The sequence below is a fragment of the Atractosteus spatula genome, chromosome 4, assembly GCF_055471065.1.
Source record: "Atractosteus spatula isolate fAtrSpa1 chromosome 4, fAtrSpa1.hap1, whole genome shotgun sequence".
In the NCBI taxonomy this organism is placed as follows: Eukaryota; Metazoa; Chordata; class Actinopteri; order Semionotiformes; family Lepisosteidae; genus Atractosteus; species Atractosteus spatula.
The window spans coordinates 18,669,815-18,680,924 of record NC_142709.1 but is presented as its reverse complement, the minus strand read 5'-3'; the positions used below and the strand labels follow the sequence as shown (position 1 = coordinate 18,680,924).

At 40.5% G+C, this 11,110-nt stretch overlaps 1 protein-coding gene and 2 non-coding genes across 3 annotated transcripts; all 3 read left to right on the top strand.

The window, feature by feature from the left end:
* The first annotated feature begins 5,106 nt into the window (after positions 1-5,106).
* Positions 5,107-10,044, top strand: tpt1 (tumor protein, translationally-controlled 1). The gene is made up of 6 exons (XM_088914863.1): positions 5,107-5,289; positions 5,973-6,046; positions 6,611-6,795; positions 8,556-8,661; positions 8,847-8,963; positions 9,600-10,044. The coding sequence occupies exons 1-6, from the start codon at positions 5,262-5,264 to the stop codon at positions 9,600-9,602; spliced, it is 513 nt and encodes a 170-aa protein (XP_088770989.1). The 5' UTR covers positions 5,107-5,261; the 3' UTR covers positions 9,603-10,044.
* LOC148835995 (small nucleolar RNA SNORD58) lies at positions 8,707-8,779 on the top strand. Its single transcript, XR_016091027.1, has one exon. It is a non-coding gene; the product is annotated as a small nucleolar RNA SNORD58 (small nucleolar RNA).
* Positions 9,127-9,254, top strand: LOC148835994 (small nucleolar RNA SNORA31). The gene has a single exon (XR_016091029.1). It is a non-coding gene; the product is annotated as a small nucleolar RNA SNORA31 (small nucleolar RNA).
* Positions 10,045-11,110: the final 1,066 nt, after the last annotated feature.

Below are 11,110 nucleotides of genomic sequence, written 5' to 3'. Positions count from 1 at the left end.
AGACCCATCAAAACCCATCAAGAACTCAGTTTTATTTTGGGATAAAATTTTCCGAGAAGCCAGTTAACTCACCAGAATGTGAGGGGAAACTGGAGCACCCAGGGGAAACCGAGGTGAAAAACAGGGAGAACTTACAAACTCCAGATAGATAGCACCCTAGAAATTGAACCCAGGGCCCCAGTTCTTGCAAGGCAGTAACCACTGTATTGCTCCATTATGATACATATGAAAACACAAACTTATATTAATTTAAAGGGCAAAAAGAAGTCTTGACTGCTTCTCCCTTATACTCATAGAAATCAGAAAATTCTGTTCGACTGCAGTGGATGAGGCCTACAGAGGAACAAATGGGGCCAGCCAATTTCCTGTTCCTGTCAACTGAAGAGCTGAGGTCTAACAAGATCTATTCATTCCGGACAGGAATAATAAAATATTTTGTACACTAAAACACTGAGAATTTGCTTTTCTCTGTACATGGAATACATTAATATTTAATATTTGGACAATAACACGCTAGGAATTTGCTTTTCTCTGTACATTCCAATATTGTTGTGGGTTCATGCATGATATAGACAAACAGCCTAGATGTAACTGCCTGTGTTGCTCTGTGTGCAAACAATGAACAGTTTATCTTCTTAAAGTATACAATTTGTGGTTCTCCTTTGTTGCTATTTCTTCCTCTAACAGTCCCGCTTCTGAGAGAATGTCACAAAGACGAGGCGCAAGACTTTATGAAGTAAAAACACATCAGCATTGTACCAGCCTGGTGCACAAGCAATTTAAGGTTTTTCATGCAACTGGAAAACAAGTACCTATCGAATGTAGAGCTACAGTACACCCACATACCATTCACTCTCCTTCACCTTTCAAACAAGTCTTTTCAAGTTCCCCCTTCCCCCAATTGGCCATTATGAAGAATTACGAAGAAAAGCAGTGCGTGCAAAAGCAACAACATGAAAAGATGTGAAACACTAAACAGCAGATATAAACTACTACTTTAAAAATGAGAATCATGACCGGCACAGAGGAAAGCACATGAAAAGCCAATGCAGGATTTTGGAAACTACATGACCTTCTGTGTCCTCTGCCACAAATAAGTATTAATGTGCCCTCCAGAGTCCAACAGACGACAAGAGATTTCATTTGTCTTCACTGTAATCCCTAGTAGACACTGACAGGACTCTCCTCTTTCACCAGCCACTGGAAACTAAGTGAGGCAAAAGCCCTTGAAGTCCGAACATTATACATACAGTATGTGGGTTTCTCTGAACACACAGTTACCTTTATTTAATGATTGCACAGATCTTATTGTAAATGGAATGTTTCCTAAATTTAAGCAGCAGTTTAATTGTACCCAAACGTAAATTTATCAGCAAGGCACACACATTCACAGCTGCTTTCCTAATTATACGGACAAAATATATGTCTGCCATCACTCTTCATCTTTATACTACTGTATATAGAACGAGGGGACACTGGGCTGTTGTCACATTTGGGCAACTTCCTCTGTGTGGTACAATTTAAAAACGACACCATTGAGTCCTAAGGGATGCAAAAGTATTAGAACAAAAGCAGAAACGATAAACTCCCGCTCAATCTTTTTGGTCATGATGTTTCCAGACACTTAAAAGAAGACATATTACCTTAAACTAATCATATTAATAATTTTATCTTATCTTAACAATTAAAAAAAAACATGTTTTGCATTGCACTGATAGCTACGCCTTTATGGGTTGGGGATTTGCCGTTTCTTACAAAAGCTTTCTGAAAATGGAAATTTTTAACATGGAATAAGAAGAAATTAAGCTTCGCATATCAATTAATGCACACAAAGCAGTATGTTTTTAGCTCCATCCATACCAAAGCGTCCACGAATTGTGGGCTTTGCCTTTTAGTGTCAAATAAAAAAAAAAGTTCCATATTATCACACTTACATAAATAGTAAAAACGAGTGTTTGAGCAGTGAAACTGCGTAGCACTTTTAGGATTGTATTATACCTGGAATTTATATCCCCCAAAATTTCAACACGATTGCTACATTCATTAAACAGCTTGTTTATACCGTCTTTCGTTGAAGTTGACAAATAAACACTTCCTGTAAATGTTTTGATGCTGAACAACGCACGCGATACAAAACTACCTCAAACGCAGAACAGTAATACGGGATAAAAACTACTTAGCAAGAGAATACAGGAGAACAGCGGATATAGAAAAGCTACTTACTTGCAATGCAGGAGCTTGCTTTAAAAACCGCGTTTCTTGCCGAAATCGACTGATTCTCCACGTTCCTTCACTCCGAGAAATACGAAAATTCAATAAAGGCACTGACGAGTTATGGCAGAAATAATGAACCATACGTGTCGTTTATTCGAAACGCTTAAAAGCCCTTGCTGCGGTTTGGTTCTACTTAAGTCTGTGTGAAAACCAAGGCTTAATTGTTTTCATGCGTTCACCTTCAAGCACATTTTATGGTCTTTTAGAGCTAACGGATCGGATTAAGGAAGAGACAAGTTCATTTCACTCGTGGTGCGGTGGCATCATAAGCGCTTCTTCCGTCAAGTTCTTACAAATGACATCCAGACGCTCTGCAACAAACCCGCCCAGTAGTTCTGCTCACACACCCCCATCCGCTCAGACCGACAGCCTTTCCCTTGCACAACGAAGTAAATCGATGTCAGATAGCAGGGTGCTGTCTTTGAGTTTTATTTCACGCTTATTATTGTATTAATATTAGAATTATGATAATAAACCGTTGTTTACAGATCGTTGTTTAGGAACTGTAAACAGAAGGCATTGTTCTGTACGCCGGTTACAGCCCGTTTTCAACAAAATACGCCATCCCTTTTCCAGTTTGCAGGCAAAGATACACGGATTCCTCCTTCTGTCACACCGCTTTACCAATGCTGCCATCAGCTTTGTCCACCCCGTCCTGGTCACCTCTCTCAGAGAACATTCTTGATGTTTCCTGAATGTTCCCGTCTGCGGGCCCGCCAAGCTCATTACACTACACTTCACATTCATGTAAGGCCAAGGCACTCGTAAAACTGGCATACTTAATGAAAAACTGTTTTTCTTTCCGATTTCTGGCTATTTAGTCAAGTCTAGTTGTTTGGCGTGGTTAGGATCCTCGTTATCCTGATGACACAGAGGGTTTCACTCGAAAGTTATTCTACTGAGCGGTACAACCCGAGTGCCTAACATCGAACAACACAATGCTTCTCTGTTGCTTAATATTTCCAAAGAAAATGTACACTCAAGGACGAGCAGAAGGCACAATTGCGTAAAGATACAAATAAATTAAATAATGACAATGAATCAGTTGAGTTAAGGTAATTGTAAGACACTTTCAGACACGTACCCCCTAATTTCCACTGGCTCCACTGTCTGCAAACGCATAACCAAGTCGACTACAAGAAACCCCTCCAACGAGCTCTACAGCTGCAGCAAAAGCCTTCGGGCTCTCGGCGTATCTGGTTTTGACCGTAGTTTCAGAGCCAGGACAGGGAAAACAGACATGGACAAGTGACTTATTATGCAAATCCTGCCACAACAAGTGAAACAGTGAAACGATTGAAAGTGCACAATTCTCCCTTTAAGAATGTGTATAACTTAGTAGAAGATTGCATGATGTTTTAGAGTGTGTACTCGTTGTACGATTAGAATACACTGTGGAATAAAGTTTATTTTGCTAAACAAAATCGGGGTCTGACCGATTCTCACTGACTTCACGCTGACTTGGTCGCGGTTTCACCCATTTTGTGACGGGTATGAATCGGGTTCTGTAGGCTAGGCTTTGCAGTTATCAGAGCGGTACTTGAGAAAAACAAAAGTTTGACATGCATACAACACGGGAGCACTTTTGTCTTTAAAACTGCCTCTGAGAGTTTGTGCTTAACTCCTGTACAGGAGACCATGGCAAACCATGCTATTTTATGGGCCTTAATTTTTTTTCAGTCTGTTCGATTGTTTATATCAATATTATTTGCGGAGGTGCGAAAACGGCAAGAGATTTGTTTCTTTACATGAATGCAAGTACATACTTTACAAAATAGTTAAGTGAAGCCTTCAGGTGGTAGGATTTGCCAAATGCGCGCAAAGCGGCAAACAGGTTATGCAGGTCTGCGTTTTGAAAGTACCGTCCGCCCTCTAACTGCTTTAGCCAGTACAGGGTGGAGCCGGAGCCTTATCCTGGCAAGCAAGAGACGCAAGGCAAGATATCACCCTGGACGGGACGCAGGGTACAAACACGGACACACGTACACTAATGTCAGTTTTCCCAGGAGACAATTAACTTACCAGTATGTATGTGAACTGTGGGGGGAAACCGGAGCAAACCCACATGAATACGAGGAGAACATGCAAACTCCTCATAGACAGCACCCCAGGAGCTGAACCCAGGGCTGCGAGGCAGCAATGCTAACCACTGTGCCACCGTGTCTCCTATTTGAAGTACTAATTAGGACTGTGTTTTTGTACAGAAGAAAACATAAAAATTGATAGCATTTAGGGCTTGTCAGGCATCATGCACATAAAAGAAACGAAATAATGAGCATAACACATAGGCAGCGATTAAAACTATAGGCTATCACACAAGGTCATCCGAATATCGGTACTTTGCAAGTTGCCTGCAATATGAAAGCCATAATGTCACAGGTAATTACCTAAAACAAACACCTTTCCCTTTTAATTTAACCTAGACCGTTATTAACGATCGATTTTTGTATGGGTTTGGTCAATACATAAGGGCTTGATATTTAGAAGTAAAAAGGAGACACCGAGCACACGGGCGAAGTGGGAACTTCGAAAAATCTTTCACTATTTTTACCATAATAGCATGATAGTTTTAAAGCTTTACAGCCCGATTAATTTAAGGTGGTCTGTATTAAGAACGAGAATCGCTCGATTTGAGCACTTTTCGAAATGTTGCATAAAGTATTTTAAGGCTAATAACAATTTGGTTATGCAAACCAGGTTTCAGAAATCCGCTCCAGCCTTAGATCTTATTTTGCCGATTAAAAAAAAAGTTTGTTGGTTCTTCGCTTCGCACTTCAAAGACCGTAGAAGACAAGCGATACATTTTAACCCCTCTATATTACCACCAGGGGGCAAATTTGTTTCAAAGCTTGTGGCTCAATGACGTCAACGATGCTGCCAGTATCTAAGCTGGGAAAAAAAGTATATCGCTCCTTTTCAGCCAGATCCGCTAGTGGGGAGAGTAGGAGCCATATTTGAATCAAACCCTTAAAACACAATCCAGCAGAATGATCATCTACAAGGATATCATCACCGGTAAGAAAGCGATGTATTCAGAAGCAGCAGTTTTTAAGATTTAGATTCTGTGTCTATTTCTTACCGTGGAAAGAATTAATTCGTAATATTTCACTTTTTTTATGCCCGTGTTTTATGAGGCCTAGTAGCGTAGGCCCCGGCTTGATACTGAACTCGCAGGATGCTGAATGACCATGATTTTGTTCTTTTTCGTTTAAAAATATTGTCGTGTTATAGGTTTTTAACCAGTCTCGCTAAAGAAAGACAAAAGCGAGTGATTTAATACAATTTCTTAGCTAAGCGGTATTTACGACAGAAGTAAACTTCGGGGGCCGGTTTGTACCCCCCCCCATAAAGGCTTTATTCATGAAATTCCATTAGTATTTTACTTGTATGTGGCAGACTGAAATATTTCTAAATCGAATAGTGAAATCGGTTGCTTATGTATCTTTGTCTTTGTAAAGTAATTCAAAACGCGAAAGAGATTTTTATTACCTTTTTCCCCCAGTTAGGACGCATTTTACGCTTTAAGAGGGGCCGAAGTATTTCTGCTTTTGTTTGTCGGAATGTGGCGGGACCTCTTTTAGAAATATTCAGGCGGGGTGTGAAAATAGCGGAGCTCGGTGGCATCCCGCACTGGAGCCGAGAAGTTCAGTGAGGGCTGCTGGAAGTCGGATTCACGTCACTGATTTTCTTTCCTGCAGGAGATGAGATGTTCTCTGACATTTACAAAATCATGGAGTCGCCCAACGGAATCTTAATCGAAGTCGAAGGAAGGGTAAGGGATTTTCGCAAGAGGCCGAGGTGTGCAGAAACTGTGGTGCTGGGTGTGGGGGGTGAATCAGCCTTGTTCACTGCAAGTGTGTTTAGTGGGGCGCATCTCTGACGTGATCGTGACGAATGAGGGAACGTTTCCGGGTTGAATGGGAGCTTTAGAAATCGGCAGATGCTTCGATTTCCACACGCACACAAAAAGTGCGATGTTAAAAGAATAAAGTAAATCATTTCAGGCTTCTAGGTTATAGTGAAGTAATGGGAAATGGAAGCACATCTTCCATTCTGAAATAACTGAATGCTCCAGATGTGGATTTATAGCTACTAGTCATCCTTTCACTTTTTCCTTTCAATGAAGAGCTTGTATGACTGAAAGGATTCCAACTCTGTTCTGTAGCTGCTGGGGTCAGTGGGAGAGAGTGAAATTGTGCCACGAGGAGGGAGACCGGCATGCCTAGTGGGCAGCCTAGGCTGAAGCTGTGGCCTTTTGAGAACCCCGAGTGAGATGGGTGTCCGCATAGAGTTTGTGTGGCTCCTGTAGGTCCCCCTCCTTTGTTCTTTGTTTTAGGTGGTCAGCAGGTCAGAGGACATTGACGACTCTCTCATCGGCGCCAATGCGTCAGCTGAACTCCAGGATGAAGGCACAGAAGCCAGCACCGTCAGCGGCGTGGACATCGTCTTGAACCACAAGCTGCAGGAGACGGGCTTCACCAAGGACACGTACAAGTCATACATCAAAGACTACATGAAGACGTAAGTGAGCGCCGGAGAGCGGATCGCCGTCCTTGGCTGGCTGCATCGCTTGACAGGCCCAGAGCCCTGGGAAAGTGGCTTGAAGGGTTTTTTGTGTCGATGCAAGAGAAATTTCCTCGCGCTTTCTGTGCATCTTTGTCCGTAGCTGCTCAGATTGAAGAGGGGAAGACACGCCTTTTTTTTCATTTTGATAAGAATTGTTTTATCCCTTATTGGGGGGAAAAGCCCAACACTTTAAGTGTCCATTCACAAAGAGTTTGCATTCATCTGGCTTTGAACAGAAGAACCTTTTAAGATCATAATGTCGTTTCTTGTTTTGGGAAGTAGCTGTTTGTATAACTTTCTATGTTATACTGAAATTCTAATGTGGTAAAAGATTTCAGGTGCTGTGAGGGGTATTTGGACTGTTTTTAGAAGACAGTTTAAGTACAGATTTTCAAGTTGTCATGGTGTTTTGGTATTGGAGTAAAATGGACAGCTGGAGAGCATATATAAAAGTACCGTTAACCTGTTAAATTCAATAACTTCCAAAGATTGTGGTTGGGGCTGGAAGACCAGATGATATTATCCTGAAATACTGTAAATAGAAGGTAAATTGTAGAATATATTTGGAGACCCCTGTTAACCTACCTTATGTTGAAACCTGAGAACTGAAAAGATTTTTCAAAGGTCATTTAGATGCTCCCAGATATGGTTAAAGAATTGCACATTTCCAGATCCAAGCAGAAGGCAGAACAGGACAGTGTTTTGTCTTAAATACATAAACACCTGAATCCCTAGATTTTAGATGATGAAATGGAGACTTTCGGTAAAAAAAGTCCTTGATATGTGCTGGAGCCAGATCATTCAAACCCATTTTGGTTATTGTCTTAATCCTAATCAGCTAACCAGTGCTGGGAAGCGAATACAGGAATAGTACTTTTAGCTGACTCAGACTTGAGCTATTGACAGACTGAATGTCTGTAATGTCACGCTGCAGTGTTCTCATTAATTTTCTAGATGCTGTATCACATACACCACATCAGATAGACTGGTTTTCATAAATAAGAAAAATGATTACTGGTATTTATGAAAAAACCTCTGCCTTAAGACTAATCTTGAATTTTATAGATGCTTTGTTCACTAAACGTCATGTACATTATTCATGCAGACAATGTGGAGGAGTAGTAATACAATCCCATGCTACTGTTTAACGAAAATGCTGACGCTTCCATAATTAATATCTAACCAATCGTTTAACGGTAGGCATGGCAAATGCAGTATTAGATTTAGCCTGGAAGAATAGTTGAATGTTTTCAATATTAAAAACTGATTCCTTAAGAATCGGGATCTGGCTTGAGGATAACCCATAAATACTAGTTTATAAACAACTGGAATCGACCAAGCTTACTTAGAGGCACCAAAGGGAATCAACTGCTCTTCCAGACAGGACCTTAACCACTGGAGCACAATGTAGCAAAGAGCTTTCTCAACCAATTGAGAAGAATATTGTCACTGGTTCATATGCCCCTTTAAGATCCAGAAGAACAAGTTTCACTGAGCACGATTCATTAACATAGCAAGAAGAATGAACAAATGTAGGCAAATATTTTTACTGTAAAATGTCTGGGGCCTGCTCTCTATCTTGTATAAGGTGGATGACAACTGCTGAAAATGGTTAGCAAACTCAAAAGTTAACTTGGGGAAATTACATTGGATTGGACACTTGTTCAATGTTCTGTTGTGTTTAACTGGTCATGTTTCTGCATTCTTTCTGACAGACTCAAAGTAAAACTAGAGGAGACTAATCCTGAAAGGGTAAAACCCTTTATGGCTGGAGCGCAGGAGGAAATCAAGAAAATTATGGCAAATGTCAAGAACTATCAGGTACGGGAGCAGAAAAGGTTGCTCAGCAGCAAAGAACTTAGCAGTGTGCCATGATGACTATCTTAGGACACCTTTGGAGGGTTATATCCTATGAAACGAATGCATTTCTCTGAGCACTTCACCAAGGGAATGTATGTGGAGCATGTCTGCTTTCAATTGTGATCTGAAACCTTTTCCTGTGTCAGTTTTTCACAGGTGAATCCATGAACCCAGAAGGAATGGTTGGATTACTAGACTACCGCGAAGATGGCATCACTCCATTCATGACTTTTTTCAAGGATGGCCTGGAAATTGAAAAATGTGTAAGTACTCATCATTTGCCAGACAAGTGCAATTAGTCCCCAATTCAAAAATACATTTAAAACAGCTTTATTATTGTGATAATAATTGTAGGACAAATTTAATTATTGGTAAACATCCATGTTCACTTTTAATACCTACCTACATCACTCTGTCTCATCACTTTGGCATCCACTGATAGACCTAAAGCAAAATGTATTGGCTTTTTGGTTTGCACTCGGATGCAATATCAAATTCCTTGCACTTTCTGGCTGTCACATTTGGCAGATTGGATTGAATAAAGGAAGACATGATGTTAGAAAAAAAACTTTTGACTTTGAATTCTATCCATGTCACTATTTAAGATCCTTTAGCTTTTGAAAGATTGCATAAATTGCATTTGGTTTTGGTGCTAGAGGTATACTTGACTGCTAGTTATAAGGTGTTGGCCTTAGCTTGGATTACATGGGGCTTACGTTTTGTAGATTGAAATGCAACATTTGTACCAAACAAAATGTACTGATTAAAGTATTGCTGTGATGTGGTTTAAATGCAGATCAGAAGTGCATTTGAATTAACTGTACCCTACCTGTGTTAATTAAAAAAAAGTTTGTATTTCAGGTGATTTTTAAACAGTATTTTGTATCCTTTGTTTTCAGTAATGCTTCAGGATCTAAATCTTCATCATAACCGGCTGCTGCTTCTCATCACAAATTTAACGAACGTGGACTGGACTTCATTTGCTGTTTATTTGGAATGGAAGCATTATTTTAGACTGTAATATCAAAATAAAAATAAAACTTACTTGGTCTATTGATGGCCTGAATCACAGATGTTGGAGAGCATCAGAGGAAGAATTTACATCACCTAATCCCACAACAAAGTCTGAAGTGAATGGTGCGGTATGAAACAGTTTTGTCAAGGGATTATCGTTATGAGCAGGGAAATTTCAATTGGATCTATTTTTTCAGCTCATTAAAACAAATTCTCAGCCTCACCGCTTGCCCCATGTATGCAGCTATATGAGACATGAACTCCCTCTCCCCCAGGATTGATCAGCCCCTGACTTGAGTTGTAAGAAAATAAACCACTGGATACAATTTCTCATTCATTGTTTGGTATCTTAAATGTTCTTGCTTGGCTTCAATGTTCTGGCTTTTTGTACAAAAATGCAAGAGAAGTGAGAGTACGGGAGCCATGAGGTGTTTTGAAGGCCGCTTTGTTGACATTTGGAAGGCAGGTAGCTGAGTTCCAGGATTCCGATTACAAGTGAAGGTTAATGGTGACAGTAGGGACACCGGTGAGCTCTGCTTCTAATGGGTGCTAAATCACCTGTCAGATATACTCCCAAATGGTGGGAGTCAAGTAACACGTCAACAGATCACTATTTCTGCAGGAAAGAACATTGATTACCACCATTAAAAATTGGTGATTCCAAAAATTGGAATACAAATAATTGGTATTTATCACAAACGACGGTTAGAGAACACGGTATAAATTTGAGAAAAATGTAGTAGAACAGAATGTTCACATTCAACATGCTATTCTGACTTCTAAGAAATTATTTTAATGGGTGTTGCTTAACCTTAAAGGAGCACAGCAGAAGTACGGGTAGATGGATGGATTGTGCCACGGGTGCATTTTGTCTGTTGAGAACATAGTCAAGCATCAAGGTGAAGGATGATTCATCTGGATCCATCACATTTCTCTGCGTGGTAGTCCCACCAGATTTTCAGACATTAGTAAAGTGTGATGAGCATTTAGTGCACTGCAGCCCCACTGTGGAGTTCTTGGGTTGAGTGTTTCTCATTAACTGCTTGCTGCCCAAAAATGTTACAAATTGCAATCAATTGATCTGCTGTTACTCTTGGATTTGCCCGACACTTCTAATGAACACTCTTATGATCCTAGGGTATTCTCTTCTGTTCCCTGGTGTCTTTTGACACCGAATCTTTGCTTGGGAATTTCCATGCTGACACTAGCGAAACACCACTCTCACTAAAGCTCCTGCCAAAAGTGTCCCCACAGCCACTCCTCTCAAAGTCACTGAGGTCTCTTCTTACAATGATCGTCATAATGATGAGCAACCAGGCCTGTCCAAAATTTATATACAGGACCCTCAGCATTCTGGGATGTTAGGTGCCGCAAGGAAGAGTAACAGCTGTGTGAA

Bases quoted from the DNA above. Each gene is read 5' to 3' on its own strand.
- tpt1 (XM_088914863.1), top strand. From the start codon at position 5,262: ATGATCATCTACAAGGATATCATCACCG. The intron at 6,047-6,610 runs GTAAGGGATTTT...TCTTTGTTTTAG, and splicing joins TAATCGAAGTCGAAGGAAGG to GTGGTCAGCAGGTCAGAGGA. The intron at 6,796-8,555 runs GTAAGTGAGCGC...TCTTTCTGACAG, and splicing joins ATCAAAGACTACATGAAGAC to ACTCAAAGTAAAACTAGAGG.